We start from the raw sequence: 27,995 nt of genomic DNA, 5'->3' as shown, positions 1-27,995 counted from the left end.
ACTGCCACTGAGGGAGTTTTTCCTGACCACTCCGACCGTAACCCCCTTTCTCTCACAGGAAGCAGGTGACCTGACAGTTTGTACAGCTGCACACTGAGAGCAGACCCATACAGTGGAGGTGTGTGGCAGCTCTGGACCATGCTCTCCTGGTGGTTGCTTGTGCTCCCCTGCCTGAGCCTCGTGCCTCCGGCTCGGGCCGAGAAGGGCCTGGACTTCCCCCAGTACGACGGGAAAGACCGCGTTCTTGACATCAATGACAAGAACTACAAGAAAGCCCTGAAGAAGCACAGCATGCTGTGTCTGTACTACCACGAGCCCATCCCTGACAGCAAGGAGCTGCAGAAGCAACACCAGATGACCGAGCTGGTGCTGGAGGTAACGTATATGAGGGGTTTAAAACAGTGCATGAGGATTTGGATTGTGTGAAATGACTGAATGGACACAAATCCCTCCAGCCTTCCCTTGTGAGTGTCAGTATGCATGAGTTTCCTCAAGGTCAGTATGTATGGAGTCCATGAATTCACCGCCGTCCAGTGAGACACACTGCTGTCACAGAAGGTTATATTTCAGCATTATTCAGTTAGAGTCACCATCCCATTGAAACACATGAGGCTAAACCTGAAATAGGCCAAAAGCTCCAGTGCGCGCCTGAAGGGCACATCTACGTCTCCCTCTGTGACCCGTCAACGCAAAAATAAGACTTCAAGGCTAATCTGCATTCAGGCTGTGCTAAATATGTCAGATTGACGGATTAAACAATTCCCTCTGTTTGAATCCCGCATAGCGAGGAGCCGTGAACTGTGCCCCGTCTCAGGTTACTGAGGGCTGAGGCCGAGCTGCTCTCTGATCTGCTGGAAGTAATCTGAGCTCAGACATGCAGACCTGATATTAGCTTCTCTTATTTTACACATCGCAGGTGGGCTGCTGGAATGGCACCTGTTCAGCACGGACAGTGGAGTTTCCAAACGCAAATTATAATCTACTGTACACATGTGGCAACTGGTGTAATAAGTGAGCAGCAGATTTGATATCAAAGATCGCTGCATTATTTTTGCCTGCTTCTACTCTGTTATGTATATTTTGTACCTTCACAATAAAACAACACGGAATATGCAAGTTTGTGCTTTAAGAATTTGGTTATTTCATTTAAAATTACGCAAATAAGCCTTCAGAAAATCCAAATTCTGCTTATGTACTAGAAACCAAAAGCAGGAATCAATCATTGTAAATCATACAGTCGTGACACACACATCTCTGAACAACATTTGCATTGGTAATATTGAGAATATACTGTAAATATAGTTATATATTAGCATATTTCATTTGCAATTTCATTCATGCAATGGGTTTCAATAATTCAATCAGCATCCTACGGTGCAGTAAATCACTCATTCCTGGAACTCACATTTGCATCTTGAAATTAGATTTGCTCCCTCTACCTTGCTGTACGTTGTCAGATCTTGTGCTGCAGCTGTATTGATGCTGAAAGCAACAAGGAAGTTGCACCAATCGTCGTCTTTTTTGCACAAAAGAGTGTGATAAGAAAATAAACCGTCAATGCATTGCTCAAGAGCACCCCTATCAGTCAAAAATTCCTCAAGCCTTTAACTTTATTAGCTGTTTACACACTTTTGCTGCAGCAGAACACAAATATTACTGAACTAATTCACTGTACTGCCCACAACAATTGCCAGACCAATTATATGCCGGACTGGTCTATATTTAGAAGCAGTCAGTCATGGTGATTATGTAACTGTATCCCTTTGGCCTTGGGGCAGCCTGAGTACCTCTGTCATATTGCCAACTTTGGTATTGCTGTCAAGCCCCCCCATCTCCACATGGAGCTTTATTTAATGACCAAAGAAGGCTTTTTATCCCCGAAACTCACAACACCGACTGAATAAATTTCTCCTTGCTTATTTACGTGTCGTGTAATCAGCCCCTTTTTGCATTTAATGAATTTATTCATGACATCTGAATATATTTTACACCTGCAGCTTGCAGCTCAGGTCATGGAAGAGAAAGACATTGGGTTCGGAATGGTCGACTCCAAAAAAGACGCAAAAGTGGCAAAGAAACTGGGTGAGTGTGAGCACATGATTCTCCACACAAAAAGAACACGATCTGGCTGAATAGCCTGTAAATCAGTGTAAACTTGTGCTTTCTTCGGCTGCAGGCTTGGAGGAGGAGGGCAGTGTGTACGTTTTCAAGGCCGACCGGGTGGTGGAGTTCGACGGTCTGCTCTCGGCCAACACCCTGGTGGAGTTCCTGCTGGACGTGAGTGGACTGACTCCAGCTGCCGTCTCGGGTCTGCACTCGTCAGGTCAGGGTTAAGTTGACGGCTAACAGCGGCGTCCACCGACCCTTCCCTCTCCAGCTGCTGGAGGAGCCTGTCGAGGTGATAGAGAACGCTCTGGAGCTGAAAGCCTTCGACCGGATGGAGGAAGACATCCGGCTCATCGGCTACTTCAAGAGTGAAGACTCTGAGCGTGAGTATGTATGTTTGCAAGATATCCGTTTTGGGTTTTTTCTTACAGCCGGAACAAACTGGCTGCCTTGCTGAGTGATCTGCGACGGGCTTTTTGTGGCACATGCCCTTTATTGTGGCTGGAGTGAGTTTTAACCCCCTCATCTCCACGGATTTACAGATCCATTTTTACCCCTCCTGCACGCACAGCTGCCACTGCCTGCCGCCCCTCGCACGCCGCGCAGTAACTAAGTGTAGTGTAATCTACTGCGGCCCAATCCCGTCGGACCGGCTGTGGGAGCAATGAGCCGAGGTCAGAGTTGAGCTATTTCCGCTCACTGCTGTGAAAACGTGGAGCAGACAGCGGCCGGAGGAAGGACGAGCGGATGTGGGATCACGAAAACATAAGAACGTTTCTCAGTAAAACTCCAGTGAACATAACTTCTCTGTTTTATCTCCAGACTATGAAGCTTTTAAAGAAGCGGCGGAGCAGTTCCAGCCTTACATTAAGTTCTTTGCCACGTTTGAGAAACCTGTAAGTAAACTAAAGACAGTGAAACGTGACGGATTATTGGATGATTTTTCTCAGTGATCGGTGTTTCTTGCCTTCAGGTGGCCAAGGAGCTGACGCTGAAGCTGAACGAAGTCGACTTCTATGAGCCCTTCATGGAGGAGCCGGTCACCATTCCAGGCAGGCCTCTGTCTGAGGAGGAGCTGGTGGAGTTCATCACCGAGCACAGACGGTAGAAAATAACAACTTTCCTCTTCACTGACATGTTATGACTGAATTTATATTTTAAAACTTCTACTCTTCTGTGCCGTCAGACCGACGCTGAGAAAACTGCGTGCTGAAGACATGTTTGAAACCTGGGTGAGAGGAAGATGCCGAGCTGCACTGACGACGTCAACACATGTACTTTTTTGTTGATAGCGATGGAATGTTTCTGTCTCTGTCTCTGCAGGAGGATGATATAGAAGGCATCCATATTGTGGCCTTTGCAGAGGAGGAGGATCCGGGTAGGATCACAGTCCAGGCTGAGAGTCTTCACTAACGTCACTAAAGTGCCCTTTAAATAGTTCAAGGAGATAAAAAAGAGAGGAGTTCTTAAAGCACTAGTTAAAGAGAGTGGCATTACTTTCAGACTAAAACCTTCTTAACCAACAGTTTAAAGGAACCTCAGTGTTTATTCACTGCAAGCCAGTCACATAAATAATCCGTCTGAAGGAATCTTACTTTCAGCACTAAACAGTCGAAGCAGGAAACACTTCAAAGCAATACTTCAGATTCCTGAACAAGAATCAGTTGCTGGCCTCATATAAAACCTTTAAATCTTATTTTTAGGTGGTTATTTTGTCTTGAACTGATCTTTAAGCTCCGGTTTATCTATTGTTGTTCTTTACCTTTTTCATGTCAGTTTATACTTCTGTGTCATTTATCCATAATTTGACAGTATTGGTTGCAGCTTTCAGCATCTTTGAACTCCTCCTGCACATTTTATTATGTTCTGTTTTATACATTGTATCTGTTCAAAATGATTTGCAAAATGAACTAAATCTTAAAGATTTGTTCAAAATGCCAATCAAAACAGCTTTTTTCCTTTTGTTTTTTTTTAACACTGTCACGTGAACTTGTGTTCTTTTAGATGGTTTTGAGTTCCTTGAAATCCTGAAGGAGGTGGCCAGAGACAACACTCACCTTCCAGAGCTCAGCATCGTCTGGATCGATCCTGATGACTTCCCTCTGGTGAGCCCGACAGCCTGAGCCTTAGACAGGTGGCGAAAGACTCCTATGGTCAAGAGAAGACACACAGTTTGACCAGTAACACGGCGGCGTGACCTGTCTTGTTCTCAGCTGATCCCCTACTGGGAGAAGACCTTCAAGGTGGACCTGTTCAGACCGCAGATCGGAGTCGTCAATGTCACAGATGTGAGTCGACGACCGCTCTGTTCACATGACATGAAAAATCCGCTAATCGGTGTTTGGTGAACTGCGTGTGTGTGTGTGTGTGTGTGTGTGTGTGTGTGTGAGCAGGCGGACAGCGTGTGGATGGAAATGGAGGACGAGGAGGACCTGCCCACGGCTCAGGAGCTGGAAGACTGGATTGAAGCCGTGCTCTCTGGGAAAGTCAACACTGAGGATGATGATGATGACGAAGAGGATGACGATGAAGACGACGATGACGACGATGATGACGAGGATGATGATGAAGATGATGACGACAATGATGACGATGAGGACGACGATGACGATGATGAAGACGATGATGATGAAGATGACGACGATGAAGATGACGATGATGAAGATGATGATGACGATGATGATGATGAAGATGATGAGTAGTTCAAAGTAGCCAATGTTACCTCTTCTTCAGTCTTTATTCTTAAGACTGACTTGATTGTAACTTTCAGAAATATTGTTGTACATTAGAATAATTTTTATTTAAGAAAAAAGGATGGTAATAAATGAACAATAATAATAATGATAACAATAATAATAATTATAATAATAATAATAATAATAATAATAATAATGGGTTTTGAAATATAAAAAGGCTTAAAGGGGCTTGGGGATTTAAATAAAAAAAAAATATCAATAAATATAAGGATTAAAGACATGACAGTCAATGCACAGATGATATATAAAGGGCTGTAACAATAAAGAGCTGTAAATGTCACCAATCTCGCTGCTTATTGATTTTTTTCTTATCACACTTTCATGCTTGATGGCAATAAATTCACCTCTTGTGGAGATAAATATATCAGATAAAACTGAGAGATTTTTCTCAGTGAGGAGTGTACAGTCCTTTGATTACGTCCTTGTCACCATTTATTACTTTCCTAGTGCAAATTATAATAACAGTGCAAATTAAAATAACACAATTAAAAATCAGTTTAAAAGATGAAAGCAAAATACAGTTTCAAAACGTGTTTTTTATTTTTTACAAATATGACCTTGACACCACTGCAGTGATTTTACATGATTCGTAGTATAAAAAGAGACGGGGACAACCTGAAATGACTTGTCGGCTGTATCACATTTGAACATTTAAAAAAAAAAATCAATCTCTCTCTTTTAAGCTTGTATTTTTTTTTCTTATTTTTATTAAAATTCATTCTCTCGTCCTAGGTCTCAGATTTCACACACACACTTGGAAACTGCACATGTACGCTGAGCACAGCCTAAATATGTATAACTGAGGCACATGTGTTGTCAAGAAGAAATTTACAGCCCAAGAAATTCCTAAAGAGGTCTACTAAAAAAAAAAAAAAAGCTACACAGTCTGAGAGCACAGTAAAACTCCTGTAAGTATAAATGTACGACACAACAAGCATCATCATAAATACAAATGGTTTTTAGAAATACAGACAAGAAATTCTTCTACAGTCAGTTTGATTGATAGTGTTCCTGTAGCGGCCAGTAGGTGGCAGCATTGTGACAATCTGGTGTTCACAGTGGAACTACTGTGCAGGAATACTGACACTGGAATGAGCTGATTTGATCTGAATTACTCCTTTTTTTTAAACACTTCACAGAGAGTAATGACTTGGTATTAATTTGTGAAGGAAGTCTTTTTGACATTACGCAGGAGGGTGATCTGTCTCACCTCTCACCAGGTCTGCTAACCATCCAGTGTAAACTGTACGAACACAAACACAGCGTGCGGCCGGTACGTTCCTTCACCGTGGACTCGAGTGTCTGGCTTCAGTTGGCATCCAGTCTGAGATACTCCTGCCATTTCTCTGACATTTACAGACGCGGTGAGGTCTATTTACAGACAGGGTATTTCATCAAATACAGCGCAGACGGATAAAATCAGTACAAAAAAGAAAAAAAAAATCTGTCAAGTTCTCAAAAAACATTAAGCAATGCACAATTTTTTTTAAATGTATAAAAACTTCTGTAGGGATAAAGGATATTGACATATAAATACTGTACATACATCTGTAACACAGGACAGTTAAATAATACCAGCCGATGACCCGGCGTGTAACAAGTGTCCCGGTCATTACAGAGAAAAGAGAAGACGTGTTGAGACAGACTGCAGATAATACTACAAGTAAAAACCACACAGATGCACCCACTTTTTGTTTTTTTTTTTTATCATAAAACCACAAAGCCCTCCTCAGAACGAGCTCTCCCAGGCAGGCACACACTGGCACATGCAAGTCAAGAAAGATGAGAGTTTATGTTGTCTGTAGTGCATAGAGGAGGAAAACTGCCTTCTGCTCATGTCAGGAGAGAGATATCCACGTGGATTTCCGGTTGTTTTCTGTCTTCTGTCGTGTTTCGAGACAGGCGGTAGTCCACATGAGAAAAATACATCAACATAAGTACAAAAAACGGTACAAAAAGGTTTCTTTTCTTTTCTTTTTTTGAAATTCATCGCAAAACTGCAGCAGTTGTGTGAGTTCAGACCAGCTGCCGTGGCCCAGCGTCTCGCCGTTAAACGGACGTCTCGGACTGGAGCAGCAGTATAAACTTGTGCGACTTGGGGTCGACGTACTCCTCGGTCAGTCGGATGTACGGGATGCCCTTGACCGTGACGGCCAGGTTGAAGTCGAGGCACCGGAGCAGGAACTCCGAGCCCTCCTTAATGCCACTGGTGACGGAGGCCTCGCTGACCAAAGTCCACTGATCCGCCATCCAGCGCTCGGGGCCGTACTGCAGGGTGGGACCGGGGGCGAGGTACGCCTCCAGGAAAGCCTGGACGCAAACGGGAAACGGCAAACGGCGATATCAGATATATAACTTGTGTGTGATTAACAGATTAATGTGTGGAAACGTCAGCACAGCCGACCTTAGGGCTCATGTTGTTGACCAGGCAGAAGGCCAGGTGCTTCTGGATGCTCTCCATGCTGTGGCAGTGCTGCCTCCTGGTGGTGCGGAGGTACTTCTGCAGGGCACGGGCCAGAGAGGGGAAGACGGCCAGGGCCGCCTCGCGCACGTCCATGATGTCGGACGGCGTCGCCCGCTCGTCCTCTTTCTTCATGCGCCGGACGTGCGTGAAGGCTTCCTCCACAGCCACCACCAGCCTGACAAACACACACACACACACACACACACACATACACACACATCACAGTTATCTGACACAGTTATGGGATGTTCTCTGTTCTCCTGTGTCCTCAAAAATCTTCAAAAATTAATGTTACACACACTAATTAAGTGTCATTTCTTTGATTTATAGCTGATTTCGTGTCTCTCTAGACCATTCCTAATGACTGTTTGCTAAATCTGTCACGAGATTGATCTTAAATACACTATGCTCCATCTTCTGTGTGAGTACAGGTGTAGGACAACAATCCTCCTGTGGGAACACATCATGCTGCGCCGCGTCTCACCTAATTTAGATGATTAACTCTTATGGATAAGAAATGCTTATTATAACAGAGAATGTGTGAAGAGCAATACATTGCGATGATCTCTCACACGACATTCCGTCATGTTAGAATAATTACAAATGTAGGTTAGTAAAGAAAAAAACATCAATGAGAAACTGTGATGCTGGGTAAGCAAGCAGAAAATGATCACATGAGGAGGATAAGAGACGCACAAGAAAGTCGTAAACCCAAGAACAAATTTAGTGAACAAAATTAAGTGCTAAATAAAACACAGCAGCTATTTGCACAGGTATTTTCGATTTGAGCGACTGCACAGAATTTGAAAGCATCAGAATTCGATTTATTTAATAATTCATTGCGGTATTTGAAGCATATGAATCTCTTAATGCTGCATGATCAAAGCGCTCCACAAGCCTCAGAGGGCTTCAGTGAGTAACGCCGCTGTTGTAACTTTTACATGAAGCCGATCTACGCTTCTTCACGCATGAGATCAGCCTGTTCATTTTATTATTAAAGTCTTTAGTTTAACAGTAATTCATACAACCTCCCTTCTGTAGCCCGCTGGATGCTTTCCATGACTCACCGGGCTCGGCGCTTGCGGACCCGTCTCTCGTAGTCGGCCTCTTCGTAGTACAGCTCGTTGTGGGCGCTGTCCTTGCGTTTGGCTGCAGCTGTGACCATGGCCCGTGACGGGTTCCCATTACCGGGCTGAGCCCCCGCCGTGCTCCCCGGGGCTGCACCGGGAGGAAAGGACACGGTCAAATGGGCTACATGGCTGCGGGTGGATGAGAGCAGCCGCTGACCCACCGGTCCCCCAACAGTGATTAATGGGGTGTATCTTAATAAGGCAGGAGCAACTCACACTGGATGGGGAAAAACTGATCTTATCAGAGGAAGTGGGAAACAACGGTGAATCGCCTTTCCTAGTTAGTGGTTACTGTTCCTACTCTCCGCACAGAGTCAAGCACTATGTATGGTAATCCTGGTTCCTTATCTGGGACACTGGGCCGGTTTCAGTCACAGCAAATTTTAATTATAGCGCTGAGGACAGACGCAACTTCCAGGAGGAGCATCAACATTCCTCCACAGACATCTTAAACATTCGTCATTTTGCATATCAAAGGCCACAGTTAGAGTCCGATCCGTGGAAATACTGGTGTGACAAACGCTTAAAACTAATGGAGCTCTATGGCCGCTCATCAGAGTTGGTGCTGTTTCCATGTGGGGAGAAGAAAAAAAGATAATTATTCATGAAATTCAGTCAAGTTTTGGGGGAGGATCCAGACAGTAAGTGCTGCAGGTCAGGTAAGGACATAAATCATTAAAAGTCTGATCTGCATATGCATGCTTAGGCGCATGCATCCAGGTGAGGTGGAGACGCTGAACGTGGTCAGAAAATCCGGGGGTATAAAAAGGTGTGCAATGTGGAAAAAATTCAGTGAGATAATTTGCACAAGAATCATTGTAAATATTTCCCCCTGGAAACATGGATAAACACCAGACTCCTGCACTTCTTGGCCTACATATTTGTGCTATGAGAAGGGCGGCTGCAAATGAGTGAATGAGAGGGAGAAGTGGGGAGAGGAGGAGGAAGAGGAGTATATAGCTGGAGACAGGCTGAGCGGGAGGAAGGAGAAATGTGGGAGTATGTGAGAAACCAGCGTTACTCTGATGAATTATTTAAGGATTGGAACTCAGTGGCCCCCTAGAGGCCTTTTCCACGCACTTCGACGGAGAAAAGGGGGGGTTGGGTGGATGAAGAGCGCTGTGAGGACGCCGTATCCCACACTCCATCCCTTCTATAGATCGGCAAATCCACGGCATCGTGCAGCGGGCGGGGGGATTATTGGGTGACGAGAGGAAAACCCTTTTAACTGCAGGAAAGAGTGCAATATGTGGCATTATGGGATGTGTGTACGTGAGTGTGTGGAGGCAATACATCAAAAGACATTACAGTGCCACGGTTGAAGCGTGTATGTGTGTGTGTGTGTGTGTGTGTGTGTGTGTGTGTGTGTGTGTGTGTGTACGTGCGTAAGTGCACTATAGGCACTGCGCTGGAGGTGGAGGCTTTACAGTGCGGTGGAGATGGAGAGAACTCGACTGTGAAATTGGTGGCTTCCTGTGATAAAGTGCAGCGTAGAGCAAAGAGGGAGACTTTTATCTGTACTTACTGTCCAAAAGGTACGCTCTCAGTTTGTTTTTAAAAGCTGCTTATGGAGGAGATGGGCATGGAAAAGAGAGCATCACCATGAGCAAGCAGAACAAGAAACAAGGGAAACCAGAGGAATTTAGTGAAACGTGGGCGTGGATTACTGGGGCGTGTGGAGGAACTTACCGTCCACATTGTAGACCTTCAGTCCGGCCAGATGTTTGGCAGCCCGGTGCTTCGAGGCCGAGAGGAGAGCTGGGTTATGGAGGGGGAAATCTCTGTAGTAGAACTCCAAAATGGACAGAGCGGCCCTTTGAATGCTGGGACACGGGAGAGAGGGAAGGGCAAAATTCAGAAACAGCACGGAAATGGTTCACAAGTGATATAGTAAAAGACTACAACAACAATGTTATTCTGAACTGCTGGTCATCTCGAACCCATTTCTATCTTCAACAGTCACTAACCCGGACACATTTCACCGCACCACACACTCCCACTTCCTTTTAAACAAATATGAATTTCAACACCAGGGAAAAGTAATCCAATTTTGACCTGAAGCTGGCGCCACTTTAAACCTCTGACAGAGACGGATGGTCGAGTCAGCACACACACACACACACACACACACACACACACACACACACACACACTTTTATAACTCTTTTATAACACTTTTATTTCATATATTTCATACGTTCCATGATCAACCTATAGTTGGAGGGTTCACTTTAGTCTGTAAAAGCTTATTTTAACTTTCTATTAGCCCTGAGTGATATGGCTAATGCACACACACACACACACACACACACACACACACACACACACACACACACACACACACACACACACACACACACACACACACACACACACGCTGACGCCCTTATTCATCCTCTACTGAAGATAATCGGCCTCTTTTAGAGCAATTTGAGTCAAATAAATGCAGCTGGGTAAAATGGTTGTGTATGAAGATGTTAATAATGTCTTTCCTCATTAGTAATTCAACTCCTTCAAATTAATTCTAAAATCTATAATGAGTCTTCTCACCCAAAAAAATGAAGGAAAGCGAGTGTTTTGTCCATCTTTAAACAGATGGCCATGGCTGGGTGTGCTTGCCGCTATTTCAAATAATTCACAGATAAAGTGACACAGCCATAAGTGCGGCTCTCTCTCAACCTCCCCCCAATCCTCTCATATCTTTCCTAGAATAGCCTCCGAGCCGAGGACACTGCTGAGTAACTCGATTACTGTCTGTGCCAGTCTTCCCTGTGGCCTTGAGCCTCCAATTAGACACATACTTCAACAGGGAGAGCAGGATGACCGCGGTCAAATGCCACTGTGTGTCTCAGAGTTATGTTCAATGTAAAAAAAGAAAAGAAAAAAGTCTGGGATTTCAACAAAAGGTATAAAAGCGCCCGCGCACCTGAGCTGGCCGATGTTGTAGTGACGCGTCTCGCCATCTGTGGAGCGAATGACGCACACGCTGTAGCACGGCCGGAGGTGGCGGAGCTCCAGCAGCACCACCGCCAGGTAGTGGACGAAGAGCTGGGAGTCCACCAGGGACACGGCGAACTGGACGATGCCGTGGTAATCCTCATCCTGGTCACACCACATCACAGGTTCAGTGAAATGTTACTGTAGAGAGCTCGACTGAGAGCAGGAGACGTTTAAACCCACCTGTGCATCGAGGATCCGAACTCCGTAGAAGAGCCAGTAGGACATGGTGAGCAGGAGCGTGAGCGTGGTGAGAAAGGCACGGTACACACACACCCTGGGCAGGCAGGCCCGGCTCGGCCGCAGAAACAAGGCCCAGACGGCCACCAGGAGGATGAGGAGCTTGAAGGAGATGGAGAGGAAGAGGCCCTCGCAGGCCGCGCCACACGCCTCCAGCCGGTCGGGCCACATCACGGCCGGGAGCAGCAGGAAGACCAGGGGCGTGGCCAGCACCAGCAGCCCCACGCACGAGCCCACCGCCACGGGGAGGTAGCGGCGGAAGCCCTGGGTGCGGTCCTGCACCTCCTTGCCCAGGCCGACCACCTCCTCCTGGGAGACGCTGAGCTCGGAGGTGCCGGTCACGGCGGTGGTGGTTTCCCCCCAGTTATCATCCTGACAGCGGAACAAGAGTGAGAAAGAATCTGTTTACAATATGATGGTAGTGACTAAAGATTGAGAAGAGGATTGAGAATATTGCAATTTGTGATACAGAATATCAAAACTATGAAAAAAGATGTGTGCCTAATATGAGTCTATCGTATGTGATTTCTATGTTAAAACATTTTGTTCATAGCCATATTTATAATTCCTCCACTAATCAGAAAACTAATTTATTGAAAAAAATCAAAACAAAACACTGGACAATCATCCAAATGTATAAAAAAACAGACAGTCATTCAGAAATAAGCTTTTCTGTAGTTTCACTTGATATGTTTCCTTCAGTCTGTTATAAATAAAATATAATCTATTCATAAAGAATCTAAGTTTACTTTTATTTACTATGACCGTGAATTTGTGAATTTCTAAGAACTGTGAACAAAACACTGCAAAAGAACTCAGACAGTGGATCTAAATTCTATTGTTCTTCACCAAAACACTTTATGTTTCTGAAGAGCAGCTCCGTCACGTGGAGTTTTCCCCTTTATGAGAAACCTTTAAAATCACTCAAGTAATAAAAAATGGCAGGATATGATGTGCATTAAGGTTCACGGTGGCAGAGAGATCCTCATATGAAGATGCATGCACGCGCACGCGCCCGTGTATCTGCAAACATACACAGCATCACAATAAAAGCGGGAGCTTCGCCTGTCCATCATTTTACAAATCAAAGTGAGGGATTTTTCTCCTCCAGCAGACAGGGTCATTTTAAGCATAACTCTTTCTCACAAAGACACAAAAGTAGAATAAATTAGTGACAAGTCGACTCTAAAGAGGCATTTATTTTTTGTGTGCCTGTCATTAATTGAAGTAATTAGCAATTCATGGTCCCCCAGAGTGTCGCTGCGCTGCGGCAACTGCAGCCAATCACAAGAGGAAAGGCTGAAGTGACAAGACGAGAAGATAAGACATCGTGGCTTCAGACGAGTGAGCAGACACACACACACGCACACACATAACGATCATCAAACAGCATGTAAAGCATCCAACACGAGCCATATGAGACCAGTGAAGCTGCTGGGAGAGCAGACAGGCTGTGAGCAACACAGAGGATGGTCACCTTGTATACACACCTGTCTACTGTGTGTGTGTGTGTGTGTGTGTGTGTGTGTGTGTGTGTGTGTGTGTGTGTGTGTGTGTGTGTGCATTAGCCATATCACTCAGGGCTAATAGAAAGTTAAAATAAGCTTTTACAGACTAAAGTGAACCCTCCAACTATAGGTTGATCATGGAACGTATGAAATATATGAAATAAAAGTGGCATTTGCACATTTCCAAAGAGGAAAATGCATCATCGATGTGAAAATGTGCCCTCCATAGCAGTTCACAGCCAATTACCCCGGCCTCGCTGGTGGAGGAGATGCCAACGGGAGCTGGAAGATGAATGAGGTTGGAAAAAAGGAAGGGGGAAAATGAGAGAGGGGGATGGTGAGAGAGAGAGAGATACAGAGAGAGGGAGAGAGAGAGAGAGATATACAGAGAGAGAGAGAGCGAGAGAGATGGTCGGGGTGTTTTCAGGTGTAGAGGCATTTTTCCCCTTAGTGTGTGACTGACACCGGGGTGTGAAGGGAGAGGTTGGCTATGCGCCCTGCAGGTTGTGTAACGTTAACTCTATTTACTGTCCATTCCCATCTCTATGCAGCTCACATCTCTTCTCTTTTGCCCCATTTGTTTCTTACGCCATCCCCCACTTGATCTGTCAGCAGGATCTGTGAACAGTCGGCTTTATTGGAGTTCTTCACCAAGAGCCGATACCAAAACAACACAGTGGATGTGGCTAAATAAGCCTTTATTAATGCCGTTGTGAGCGAAATCAGGGTAAAAGAGATGTCATTTGTCTTTCTTTGAGTTCCCTGCTGAGCTGATGTTTGTCTCCTCTGCAAATAATAAAATTAAGCCTTTTCAAAATGATATTGTAAACCTAATCCAACACAGTTGGGCTTTGTTTGGCAGTAAAGTGAGGATGGACCCTCGTACTGTTCGCGCTGAACGAGCAGATGTGAGGCTGCTATCAATCTTCTCATCTGGCTCTCGGCAAGAAAACAAATAAGTGGATTTTCCCCAAACAAAAAATATTTCTTTGATCAAAATCCATCCCAGAGAGCAAGACTTCACAGCGCAGGTAGTCTGTGCTGCACCTCAGGTCTTGTTAGCTGGAAGACAGTGTTTTCTTGTGTGTGGAGTCATTTTTCTTCTTTTGTCGAACAGCTTTAGTGTGGCTGCGAACAGGCGTCCAAATAAAAAGCAAATCTTATGAAATATGTGCTTCAAGGAGAAGTAATGAGTTACATAAATCCCATTACTATTATTAAGTAATATCGTTGTTTTATTTTTGTACTTTTAATGGTATGTTTTTTATGCAATTCAAGTGTACTTCTACTCAGTTGACTGAATCACACACCCTCCGTGTCACATTTCGTCTCCCTCTTCTATTGGAATTCCATGACTGGAACATTTCATCCTCCTCTTAACAATCTCATTACCAAGATGTTAATACGGACAAGTTTCAATGCTGAATGTCTCATTGAGCTGTGGAAAACAGTGCAATCACCGACTGAGCTAATACACTGTTAAAACCAGCCATTAAGTCTCAGTGGATTAATCTTGATGATTACTGCGGCACTAATCAGACCTGATCTCTGTATGGAGCGAAAAGTAACTGAGGGAAGCATAGAAGGGTTAAAGCAGGGTGAGTAACAGAGAAAGCAGCTTGATTGCTGCCTGCCAGCTTGGCAGTCTTCTCGTCTGGCAGCGGGTGAAAATGGATTATGATTGGACCTTTTTTTCCCACAACCACTAAGCTCAGAAACATAGAGAAAACACAGCCGCTGATAACTCACAAAAGCCCCTCAGGGTTAAAAATGACATTTCCATGTTGACTGGTGCTGGTGTTGGTGCGGGCATTAGAGTGTGAGGGTATTTATCTGTGTTTAGGCTAATATGAGTCACAGCTCCCGCGAGACAAAAAACATTTAAAATGCCTGGCAGGGCAGCTTGAATTTACTATTTTCATTTTATTGAGGGGGCTGTTTTTCTACATCAAATTACAAGCTGTTGGTTTGGGAGCCACGGGTGCGCGTGGCTGTAGATTCAGGCTAAAGGACAAAGAGGGGACGCCGCGAAATGCTAAAACAGGAGCTCCATATGCTCTGGTGTTGCTAGAGTTAAAACTGGGAGGAAATTAAAGCTGCTCCCTCCTGGCACCAAGTAACAAAGAACCACGAAGCATCGCGGACAGTCTCACAGTAACGCACTTGGCGCTCTGTGTATGACTCACGGAGAAGCTGCACTCCAACACAGTGTCCTTATGTCACAGGCATGCGTGTAAACATGGAGGATTACTCATATCAGCTTTCGTCAAAGTGGCTCTTGGCTGGACGCGAAGGCTAATCTCAGTCAGTGAGAATATATGTCTGCACTGGAGAGTTAACTGACACACCATCTAAAACACATCTGCTCCTGCGCCGCAGTGACGGCACCGACGGTAATGGCGGCGCTGCTCGCTGTGCCATTTGGACGTGTTTTTCCCGGAGGGATGGTGCAACACAATGGAGGATCACCTTACACTGCCGACAATGGGCGCGAGCTACAGGCCGACGATCACGTGTCGGTGAGGAATGCGTTCTTCCCGCCAGAAGGAGATGCCGAGCAGAGCTGGCAAAGCGACACACACCTCTTGAACGCCGTCAGGAAGTCTGGCTCGGCTAATCATATTGAATCTGTCTGGGAAAATTCACTTTTTGAACAAACCTTTCCTACTCCCTTTAACACACAATAGGAGCACACACGCAATGACAGGAAATCAAACAGGGACAGGGACATTGTGAAGGCAGCCCAAGGCAGAGCAGTTTCTCTTCAGCGGGACTGAGAATCAGAATCTTCAGTCTATTTTTTTTCTCATTTCTCTTCTTTTGCATTTTTTTTTTGCAAGCTATATCACTTGCTCTTGATTTCAGTGCTGTTAACAATTTGCTTTGAAAATGTAGGCTGACATGCTTGGAAAAAATTGAGAAATACACTTAATCATGAAACAGTTAGCCTAGCACAGCATGCCGACTTCTGGCGGATAGCGTGACTCTGCTCTCTCAAAGTACATGTTTCCGTGTCTAAAAGTGCCGCTGCTCACGGTGTATGAGCTGATATGGCCCCTCATGTCCTCAGGCTTTACTCTGAGTCATCCCAGGAAACAAGATCTAAACCTGTGCTGAAGGATCCCTTGCTACCTCAAAGTGGTAAAGCCTTTCAGTAAGAGCTTAAAATGTCTTCAGCTTGTCTTAATGTTTATAGAGGTACATTTGATCATGATTTTAACTTAATGTACTTCATTCTATTATCCATTACAAATTTATTTCTGTTAAACTGTTTCGTTTTCTACATTTTCAGGCATCTTTCTATGTCATATCTGATTTGGGCTTTTTCTTGGTATTCTGTTATTTTTAATCTACTTACTTATCATTGTTATCATTACTTTGGAATTCAAAAAAAGACCTCCTCCCTGAACTGCCCCCTTAATGAGGTGGGGGAGTTTGAGAGGTGCGGTGTGGGTCTGCTTATAGCCCCACAGCTCAGCCACCATGTGTTGGAGTTCACGCTAGTGAACCAGAGGGTCGCCTCCCTGCACCACCGGGTTGGGGACAGGTGCCTCACTGTTGTCTCAGGCTACAGACCAAACAGCAGTGCAGGGTACCTAGCATTCTTGGATCCCTTGGAGTGGTGCTGGACACTGCTCCAAGTAGGGACCCCACTGTTTTACTGGAGGACTTCAGTGCTGTCACCCAAGCCGAAGCCGAGGTGATTGGTAAGCTGCTCGGTGCCAAGGCACCAAGGTATATGAGATTTGTCCTGAGTACCTTAAGTCTCTAGATGTGCAGGGACTGTCTTGGTTGACACGCATATGCAACATTTACGTGGTGGTTGGGTACAATACCTCTGTACTGGCAGACTGGGTGATGGTCCCCCTTTTCAAAAAGGCAGGCCAGAGGGTACGCTCCAACTATAGGGGGATCACAGTCCTCAGCCTCTTTGGGAAAGTCAATTCCAGGTTACTGGAGAGGAGGATTCGATCAATGGCAGAACCTTAAATCCATCAGGAACAATGCGGTTGTCGTCCTGGTCGTGGAACCCTGAACCAGCTCTATGCCATCCGTAGGGTGCTCGAGGGTTCATGGGAGTTCACCCAACCAGCCCACATGTGTTTTGTGGATTTAGAGAAGGTGTTTGACCGTGTACCTCGTGGTAGCTTGTTGGGGGTGCTTCGGGGGTACGGAGTCATTGGTTCTATTCATAATTTTTATGGACAGAATTTCTAGGTGCAGCCAGGGTCTGGAACTGGTGCGGTTCAGGGACCACAAGATTTAGTCTCTGTTTTTTGCAGATGATGTTGTCCTGTTGGCTTCATTGATCCTGGACCTACAGCACTGGAGCAGTTGGCAGCCGAGTATGAAGCGATGGGGATGAGGATTTGGAGGTGCTCCAAATCTGAGGCCATGGTTCTAGACCGGAAGAAGGTGGTCTGCCCTCTCCGAGTCGGTAGAAAGACCCTGGCCCAAGTGGAGGAGTTCAAGTAACTTGGGGTCTTGTTTTCACGAATGAGGGAAGGACGGAGCGTGAGAATGACAGATGGATCGGTGCAGCAGCTGCACTGATGCAGTCGTTATATCGGTCCATCGTGATAAAGAGGGAGCTGAGCCGAAAGGCGAAGCTCTTGATTTACCAGTCAATCTGTGCTCCCACCCTCACCTATGGTCATGAGTGTGGGTCATGACCGAAAGGAGAAGATCCCGGATACAAGCGGCTGGATGCCTCCTGGATCTCCTCCTGAGGAGAGGTTCTGGACATGTCCGGCTGGGAGGAGGCCCTGGGGAAAACCTCGGACACGCTGGAGGGACTATGTCTCGGCTAGCCTGGGAACACCTCAAGATGTTCCCTGAAGACCTGTATGAAGCGTCTGAGGACGGAAGTCTGCGGATCCCCCCCTCAAGCTGCTACCGGCCCGGGCTTTGAATAAGCGGTAGATACTGGATTGATCGATAGATGGATGGTTTATTTAAGATTTGTTTGGGTTTTTTTTTAACCTCATTTCTGTTTGGAAATTTGTTTCAAGCATATTATTTATCACAATTCCAATAATCAAAAATCAATTTATCTGTATATATTTTCTACTTTTTTCTTGTATTTATTCTTTTCTTGCTTTTCCTGACCTATTTCACTAACTTGCGTGTCAATCAAATACTTGTTGATTGACTGATTGATTGAAAAATCAAACCAGCATGGAAAATGCACTTTATTCAAGGGTCTTCCAGGTAATCCCACAGTTTGAGTTGTTGTCCTCAGTTAGATAAGTTTTTTTTTTAAGGAACTCTCAGTCACTTCAAAGAAACATAAATATTGAACCACTTCAGTAGAAGCTGATTAGAGCTGGACTGCATCTCTAATCCTTGAAGCGCTGACTTAGTTAAATATCCACTCTGTCTTTCAGCAACATAATCACAGCAGTTTGCTTTTCTCCATCAACTTAAAACCTCACACAGATCAGCGCAATCAGCTTTACATATTATGCATGTAAGACTAGTGAGAGGTTGCTTTGCTCTCAGTCGTCAGGAATGACAATACACACACACACACACACACACACAAACACACACACACACGCTGGAACACACAGCACCACAGCGCTGTCTGTACAAATCCATCCAGGCCAACAAGAGGGATGGTAATCCTCTGACCTATTTGATCTCTTGCCACAGTAGTTTATTTTAGTGTCAAGCAGTGGGCAGCCAGCTGCGAGGGCGAGTTTATAAGGTCATGATGCAAAGTTCACACATAGATTACTGGGTCTTGCTTTAGTCTGAAGAAACTGCAGCGGCAGCTTGAAAAGTCTTTCTCTAAAAAGAAAAATATATTGAGACTCCTTGCTGGTTTATAAGATGAGGTTACATCAATAAATGCAACAGTAGATCTCAGAGTTAACAAATACCTGAGCGTCGTCTCCATGGTCGGCTGCCTGCGTGGGTTCTCCAGGCAGCGGCTCTCCGTTGTGAACGGGGGATTCCTGGGACGGCGTGTCCGGCGGGTTGATGACCACCGACCTCTCAGACCGGCTGCTGTCTTTACTGCTGCTGGCTTTATGCCGCTCACGGCTTCGATCCCTGGAAAGATGACCGGAAAGAATTATGCACCCCAGACATAAGAAAACGAAAACGTGGACTAACGTGTTAACCTGCTAATCAGTGAGTCGAGTGGACATTATTTTTTCGAATTCACCACTTTATGAGTGAAAAACTGAATTGAAAGCGAAACTGCTGATCAAACAATCAAAAACTTCTGGTTTTCTTTACCTTGTTTACAAACCACAAATATTTCATTTAACATGCACAAACCAACAATATAAAAATGAATAAAGCATAAAAAGTAAATGTTTAAAACACAATTCATCAAAATAATCAAGTGATCAGAATTTGAATGACTGGGTTTAAGTGCTTGATAACTGATATATTATAAGTGGAAAACATCTCTATCAGGAATATTCAAAGTGGGAGGAGATGAGTTTCCCCAGATCGTGGATGCCCAAAAAAACACCTGCACTTTGCATCATACCGGGCTGTTATTGGACGAATGCTGGACTTCCAACTGTTTTTTTATGTTAAGGATAGATGCAAAGCAAATTAGAGACTTTTACTTCCCATGTGGTTGTTAAATGTTTGGTAACACTTTACTTGAAGCACCCGGTATAACACATTATAAGTAGTTATAAACATTGATCACAATGCTTTATAACTCACTATACAGCATAGGGTTAGGGTCTGATGTTATAAAGCATTATGATCATTTATGAGTGTTTGTAACTATAGTTATACAGTGCTATGATGTACTTATAAAGTGTTACCAAATGTTTTATTATAATACATCTGGTAAGTCTTTATCTGTGGTCTTCAACGAACACAAATTTTTTCTTATTTTTTCATTTTTCTCAGTGTTATATACTAAAAAGTCAGTTCTGAAAACACCAGTAATAATGTTACACTCCATTTATATCTTACTGTGATTTGAGATTAGAGATGTTGAGCTGAAAACCCCCCCGCACTATTTCAAATCCCACCACGAATAGTTCACCACGTGAGGTTCCTGAGTGTGACCTTTGAGCGCCGGCTTCTCTGGAAGCACAGCACTGCAGTGGCTAACTGGTCATTCAGAGCATGTGAAGTTTAGGTCAACCATGAATAAGATGGGTGACATCCAGATAAACACAGTTTCTGAAAAAAAAAAAATGTTTGAAACATGAAAAAGGAAGCTTCAAAAAGGCATCGCCCGGTTCTCTGGTGCCCTCCATGAATAAACAGTTTCACAACCACTGCTGTATTTACAGTGATGTGATGCAGACATGCTTCCTGGATTATTTAGAGTCATATTCATGTCCTCATGATAAATCAACACAGACCACACCATTTTGAAATGTCTGTTAGTTGCAGGCCTACGAGGTAAAAATAAAAATAAAAAAAAAAACAACTCAGTGGATGAAGAGGAAAATGAAAACCAGCACATCATCATGGATGTCAGGAACAAGCAGGAGTGAAACGAATATCTCTTTTTCAGAGTAGAGAGTCAATCAGTGAAATAGGTTAGAGCCACTCAGCTGTGACGACCCTAATCCACAAGCTTTGTCCTTCTCAGCCTCTCACTTGCTCTCTTTCTCTCTCCCTCTCTCTCTCTCTCTCTCTCTCTCTCTCTCTCTCTCTCTCTCTCTCTCTCTCTCTTTGCATCTCATTTCATTTATTTTGGCTGCAGTGAAATATTCTGCCAACTGGGACCAACACCACACGCTAAATACTCTGAAAAGCACCACTGTGAGGGTGTGAGACAGCATGTGATCTGATAATAACAAAGTCATGTTGTGGGAAGGACTGTTGGGCAGATACTCCATAAAAAAAAAAAAAGAAAAAAGAAAAAAAAAAAGCAGGCAGGCGGTTGGATGGAAAGGCGAGCGGACAGGAAGCATACCCGTGTCGGTTGGATCTCCCGGAGCGGCTGGAGTGATAGGAGTAGCCCGAGTGGGTCGACTCGGTGTCCATCTCAGAGGCGGCGCCGGGGCGGGGGGGACGAGCGGCGGCGTGTGGCGTGGCAGAGGAGGCAGGTTAGCGGCGGCGATCAGGAGCACCGAGGGGCTGCAGAGACGAGCCTGAGGAATCCACCGCGACTGACGACTACCCTGCAGAGCCGCTCGCAGCATCCACATTGACCTGAGCAGGGAAACAAGTAGAGCACACCACATCAACGCTGCGTCAGTCGCTCCGCAGCATCCAACAAACAAGCATTAAATATACAAGACAGGCTTCAGAGACTGAGCTTTACTGCATGTTCAAAGCAAGAAGAATGATGATTAAAATATAAAAGCCCTTGTGCTGCTGCTCTGTACTGTAGTGAAGCTGCATTAGATTTTATTTAATCATCACTGCTGTGAAAGGACAGACTTCTCCAATCCACCTATGAAGAAAATCTCTTTCATGTCTTTTATTTACTGGGTAAATTATTGCTAGATATTATTCAGAGTATGATCTGAAAAACTGTTACTGAGCTAAAAATAATTTGAAGGGTATAATTTAGGTGGAAACAATGACTCAAACACATTTTTAAACAGTGAAGGTGCTCTAAAACAATTAGCACTGTTATTTTGGCCATGTCAGAATAATGCATCTCCAGAGAGCTGTGTTTTTAAATAGACTTTACATTAAAAAAAACAAATGTGCTTTTTGCACAGAACCTAAGAGACTTAAGAGGGAAGAACATGCACGTAAATACGAATTATGCTATCAGACATTAGATGCTCGCTGAGCTTGGCGACTGCCAAGACTGTATTGAAGCCAGTGCCTCCCCTCTGCCACCGTTACACATAAACACACACCAGTGCCACTTTAAAACATTGGCCAGAAACTGCCAATAAGATCTCTGTTTGTTTTTCTTTCCAATAGATTAAATATGCTTGAGTCAGTAATCCAGTTTTGTTAGAAAAAAGGATGGTTAGTAAATAAAAAGTCACAATTACTGCATCTGTGAAAACAGTCTTTACAAGAGCAGTGATACAACTCTGCAGAAACCCTTAGGCCTTTTCTCTTTTGTACAAATGTTGTTTTTAGTCCAGAAATTACGAATTTAAACTACTCTTGGTTTTCCAAATATCAACCATATGTCATTTTTTATTAAAGGCTCCCCAGAGTGGTAAGAAGCCACAGATTCAACAAGAATTTAACACACTCCAAAGTTTACACTGTTCAATATAGTAATATTACCACAAGATAGATAAATGACTCTCTCTGCACTGGATACTGGATGCAGTTAAATATATTTTCGGGGCTCAAGACAACATGATCATCTCTCATGACATTTAAAACGATAAAATGAAAATAATTTGAAAATACTGCATCCGTCCAATAAAAGAACACAAAAAAATAAACACCTCACAATCATTACCAGCTGAAGCCAGGCTGCCAGACCGACTCCAGCCTTAATGTATGTAGCGTGATGAACGCAGGACATCTCAGTGCTTTACCATGCGCGACCATTCATTTAGACCTCAATCTGCACGCTGTCTGTCTCCCAGCTGTTGTCCTGACAACCGCTTGCCAATCACCGTCCACAGCGTCGTCTCCTCTTCCTAAATGGGATTATTCTTCCCGTCATTAGCAGGCTATTTGTTATCGTGGCAGCCAACGGTGCATTACAACAGTAAAACAGCTCATTCGGCATTCCAGGATGCGAACGCCGCGGACAGCAAACTCTGGAAATGATGTTTAAATCAGTCTGAACATGACTGATTAGAATGTTTTTCCTTTTTACTGCCCATAACTGGTAAAGTCCCAGGCTGATAAGACATACTGCAGATTTTAGATTTCGCATGAATATTGCAGCATGTGTGTTGTGTGCACGTCTATATTCTTACAGGGATGAATTATCGAGATGCAGACGAATAATGTGATGAGTGAAGAGAAACACATCTCACTACAGACGAGAGATCCACTCCATCACTTCAGTAAGTAACGATAAACCAGATTTGAAGGTCTGGTATTAAATTTTAAACACGAACCAGAGTTTGAAGAAGTCATATGTTTGTGTCATCTCTCGACAGATCCGGAGCGTCCGGTGTTGCCTTGGCAACACTGGATGGAGGAGGCCCCATGCAGCAGCGATAATCAATCACCCCCACTGAGAGCAGATCTGTGCGATTCATTTATGTGTGTGTGTGTGTGTGTGTGTGTGTGTGTGTGTGTGTGTGTGTGTGTGTGTGTGTGTGTTTGTGTGTAGGAGAGTAAAGGTTGGGGGGCACAGAGAGAGAGAGACAGGACGCACAAAACAAACAATGGCGTCTTGTCATAACCCGGCCTCTGGATGGTTAAATGAATCTGGCCATCGTTTGAATCAAAGCCGTTAACCCCCTGAGCGCCGGCTCCCCGGGCGCGTGGCGGCGGTATGTGGGCCAAGACGATCGCGCCGAGGAGCCACTCATCCACGAGGCCGGCGCGAGAGGCATAGTGAACCAGGCCATGTGGAAAATCGCTGCCACGGGGCAAGAAAAACTATCAGTTACAATCCAACCATAACTATGAATAAAGCATGCGGGAGTAACAACGGGCTTCAGAGGCTCCTCCGACTCAGTTCATCAGAAAAATTCCAGTGGCCTACTCTTGAAGCAGTCTGTGGAGAAAATGCACTCTGAAGTGGAGCGCCGTAGCATTGCTGCACGCCGTTCCGGTTGGCTGCACCGGGGAGAGACTCACAAGGGCAGAAAGTGACACTAATGTAAAACAAACACTCATTAATGTGTTTGTTTAGCGGGCCGAGGCTGTTGCACAGTAGGAGCTACTGTAATTACACATGGTCAGCCGCAGCGGCGTGACGTCCGCACGTGGCGTTGCCAAGTCAGACTGTGTTTCTGTTCCAAAGAGAGGGAGTGTGAACACACAAATATGTGCTTTATAATGAGGCTTTGCAGCATTTCCACCCCACATCATTTCTAATTCATCAATTAAAAATAAACCTGTAAATTTTAAATTTGATAAAGTCCTCAAACTGGGCAGAGAAACAGAGGCGTGGATTTTTGGTTCCATCATAGTTTCCGCTGCGGCGTTGGCACGGATCAGCCTCACACGCCGAGGCTTGGTTTCCATGGCGTCTGCGCCCTCCGTCACTCCCACTAACCCTTCCGTCCTCCATGGACACCCTTCCCTGGTGGCATCGCGCCATAATCTGCCAGATGCAGCAGCTGGCAGGCTGCTGACTGAGGGCATTTTTACCTTACTATCTGTCATCTGTGAACTCAAAAACATAAACCTGATCGCAAAACATATACAATAAATTGAATGCTAAACCTTAGTTTCAGTCATTTATCATTAAAAACTTAAAAACTGTGTTGGGTCATGACATTTATCTTTGTTTAAATATCAGTTTTACTCAGTTTACAGGTTCTCCAGCATCTGGTCCACATACTTTTACAAAAAAAAAAAAGAAGATCAATTCAGTGAAATAGAAGAGGACACACACACCCACACACACACGGCCGCACACAATACCAACCCTCTTTGAAATAATCTAACAAAAAGAGACTCTGTGCCCCCCTGTTATTTATAGTGATTATAATCTCCAATCCCTCAGTGGACTGCAGATAACCCAGAGGAGCAGCTGCTCATTAACATGTTATATTACTAAAAGACTGAAGTCGCATAATCTGATTTAAAGGTGTCCAGTTATAAAACCCCTCAGATACAGATTTATTTCATATTTAATTAACCTCATTTGCTAGAATGTGATTTAATAAAATAGCATATTCTTCCTTCACTGCTTGCTGGGAGCCTCCAGCTTTGGACTACGGGCAGAAAATATGTGTTTGATATGTGCGGAGAGCAAACCTGTGACCTCTGAGTGACTGGATAGTCTCTGACACTCCCACACCGCTGCTGACTCTCACCCCCTCACCCACAGCCACGGGGTAACAGGAGAAAGTTAAGACCTGACACACTTCTCTGGAATGCAAACTTCAGTCCTCTCTGATCCGCTCATGTGGAACTAAATGAAAGTACAGTAGAGGCAGAAAGAGGGAGGTGGTTACGGGCTTGACAGGGTGTTACGGGAGATACCTCGGTGCATTCCTGCTTTAAGAGCACTGCTTTTAAGTCTGTAAATACACTCCTCCATAATGCATCATCCATAAATGCATGCCACCCAGGTTCTGCAGGATCCTAAAGCTGCTCTTAACCTCGGCGGCTGCTGCTGTTGTCATTTCCGCTCCGACACTCTAATATCGCTGTGACAAATCAATGGTTTCACAGTGAACATGGGGAAAAGGACAATGCTTTCCATCCGGAATTCATGTTAACAACCCAGATCTTAAATAGCAGGATTCCTAACATAAGGAGACCACCAGAAAGCCTCCAGAGGTTGAAAGAGTTTTCATATTCTCACAGAAAAACAACAAAAAGAAGATTTTTCATTTAATTAAGAATGAAATATTAACTTAGTGGCTTAATGGTTAGGATGCTCACTTCAGTGTGAGAGTGTCACAAGCTGGTTATTTGCTTTGTAAACATATGTGGATTTACAGAGGTTAAGGTTCTGTTGGGGCTGCAGACAGCTTGATTGATTAGTCTTCTCGCCTTGTCGAAAATCATGAGTTTAACCTTCTCTGTGGAGTTTGCACTGTGTGTTTAAGAATAAGTGATGGCCATAAATTGCTGTAATTGTGTGTGACTGTCTTCTGGTCTGTGTTTGACTGGTGAGACATCCCTGTCTTTACACGCAGCCAGCTGGGGTTAATGAGTGGAGGCATAAAATCTTTGTTCCTACACTCAGGCGTGACTTGTAATCTTAAAAACAACCTAGATAAGATGACTAGATGGTGCATATTGCTTAAGTATGAGTAAAATTACATACCTAGAGAAAAAACTGATAAAAGTACTAAAAAAAAAATTGCCATCCAATTGCAGTGAGCAGCTGTAATCCGCTCCCTCCACCCTGGTCCAGCTCCAGACCTCCAGACCTCCAGCAGCTCAGGGCCCATCAGCTCGGCTCAGTAACGGAGAAGTGACGGTGCTGACAGTTTGATGCAGCATCATGAGTCTGGGAGACCCGGTGGGAGACCGGAGGAGGATGATGATGAAGGAGGAGGAGGCACGTGAAGCGGCGGCTGAGCTCCACCGCGCCTCGTCCAGCTGTGCGCACGGCGCGCGCACCGCCGCCGCCGCCGCTGCTGAAGGTGGAGAAACACGCGGCGCCACCTTGCCTCGTCTCTAACGCCCTTTCGTTCCACCGGCCGCCGGCGGAGCTGCTTCTCCGTTACACCGCGGCAGTGTCGGTTTCCGGAGCTCTGGTTTCAGTGTCATCCCGCACGACGCGCAGCATCACCGACAAACCCCGAAAAACCAGCCGCGCATCTACAGGCTTCCGAGCATTTACTCACACGTAGGAGCCACTGCAGCCAAAAGATGAGAAATCAAAGGAGAATCAAAGGAAACGAGGGATCCGGGTTAGGAGCACACCTCTGTCTGATGAGGAGGAAACCATTTTCCACGACGGCAGCGGTGAAGTTGATCAGTAATTCCTGTGATGAGCGCAGAGCGGAGCCTCCTCCCGCCCGGCGGCGTGAAAACACACAGCTGCACCTTCACCGGCTTACCTTTATTCGTTTTGCATCAGAGGCGTCTCATATTCCTTCCCGTGCGTCTCGGTGTGCGAGCTGCTGCTGCTGCTGCTGCTGAGAGGCGCGTCTGCACACACACACACGCATACACACACACATAGACACACACACACACGCAGCTCTCTCACAAGCGCCTGGCCATTGTGGTGAGCAGGACCTGAAAGGGAGGCATCATGCATGTACAATCCACTCCAGCGCATTAGAGACCAGCGCTTTCTCCTGTGGCCCGCAAGGGGGCGTCTTTCAGCTCGGCGGTGAGGAGGGGGGGGGGGGGGGGGGGGGGGGGGGGGGGGGGGCTGCAGGGGACTTTCTGCATTTGCCCTTTAAAGTTTAAAGTAACACCCACCGGAAAACAAGCTCTGGGTATTAAATGTGCACTTACGTGGCCAGACTTTATCTACAGGGAGCAAAAATGCAGCTTAACTTGATGAAATGTCGGTATTTGTCTGTCATTTATTCCCATTGCTTAAAAATTAATAATTCATTGATAAGCTGTTATACTAAACATGAAGACATCTGTTGATGTTTGTACTTTTTGCTTCATTTCCTCTGGCAAAGCATCTTTCGCTACTCACTTCACCTGATTGATGCATTGGACTAGAAAACATGATTAACAAACAACAAAGGCCCGAGAAAGCAAAAAATTATGTTCACATACAAGAAGTGAAAGTTTGTAGGATTTTTTTCAGCTAGAAATGGAGGAATATGTGAAGTTTTTTGTTATTTTGATGCTTTTCAACACATGTTTAAAGACAAATGTGTGTTGAAATATTTGAAAAGTAAAATCTTGTAGGGGTGAGGTGTTTCAGTGTTTAAACTGAAAACTAATCCAATCTAAAGCCATGTACCCAAACAGTCATTCAACCAGTCATATGTACAACTGACATTCTTATGTGTTGATAATATATAGGATGAAGTAGAAAACAACCCATAATTACATTTACAACTCAGCAATTCTTAGAGGAAGTGATGAAGAGGGACTGATGACTGTAGTTATTCTAAAAACTCTGGAGGCATTTCTGCTGCCTTTCATCAAAGCAGTTATTAATTTAATGCAACTCCCCAGCCTCAGCTGCTATATTTATTTGTTTGAATCGCGTTTTTATTTTGTTTCCCTTTGGAAAAGCAGTGTTTTTTTCACCTTTTTATTTGTATGACAGCAGATTTCTTGTTGCTGAATCATTCGATACAACATTTATGCA

The 27,995-nt window shown here is 44.8% G+C and overlaps 2 protein-coding genes across 2 annotated transcripts; one reads left to right on the top strand and one right to left on the bottom strand.

The window, feature by feature from the left end:
* On the top strand, nucleotides 1-5,032 carry casq2 (calsequestrin 2). Its single transcript, XM_030112301.1, has 11 exons — nucleotides 1-375; nucleotides 1,998-2,082; nucleotides 2,177-2,277; nucleotides 2,378-2,489; nucleotides 2,929-3,002; nucleotides 3,080-3,210; nucleotides 3,293-3,338; nucleotides 3,430-3,484; nucleotides 4,111-4,211; nucleotides 4,320-4,394; nucleotides 4,500-5,032. The coding sequence occupies exons 1-11, from the start codon at nucleotides 139-141 to the stop codon at nucleotides 4,806-4,808; spliced, it is 1,326 nt and encodes a 441-aa protein (XP_029968161.1). The 5' UTR covers nucleotides 1-138; the 3' UTR covers nucleotides 4,809-5,032.
* Nucleotides 5,033-5,823: 791 nt separating this feature from the next.
* LOC115403417 (vang-like protein 1) lies at nucleotides 5,824-26,804 on the bottom strand. Its single transcript, XM_030112299.1, has 9 exons — nucleotides 26,770-26,804; nucleotides 21,108-21,346; nucleotides 19,087-19,258; nucleotides 11,637-12,065; nucleotides 11,383-11,558; nucleotides 10,146-10,279; nucleotides 8,394-8,544; nucleotides 7,267-7,501; nucleotides 5,824-7,172 (listed from the first exon to the last, which is right to left on the bottom strand). Exons 2-9 carry the CDS (start codon nucleotides 21,176-21,178, stop codon nucleotides 6,912-6,914), a joined length of 1,629 nt encoding a protein of 542 aa, XP_029968159.1. The 5' UTR covers nucleotides 21,179-21,346; nucleotides 26,770-26,804; the 3' UTR covers nucleotides 5,824-6,911.
* Nucleotides 26,805-27,995: the final 1,191 nt, after the last annotated feature.

This window comes from Salarias fasciatus, chromosome 16 (assembly GCF_902148845.1).
Source record: "Salarias fasciatus chromosome 16, fSalaFa1.1, whole genome shotgun sequence".
NCBI classification, from domain to species: domain Eukaryota; kingdom Metazoa; phylum Chordata; class Actinopteri; order Blenniiformes; family Blenniidae; genus Salarias; species Salarias fasciatus.
The sequence above is the reverse complement of the archived record's forward strand: the minus strand, read 5'-3'. Positions and strand labels throughout refer to the sequence as shown.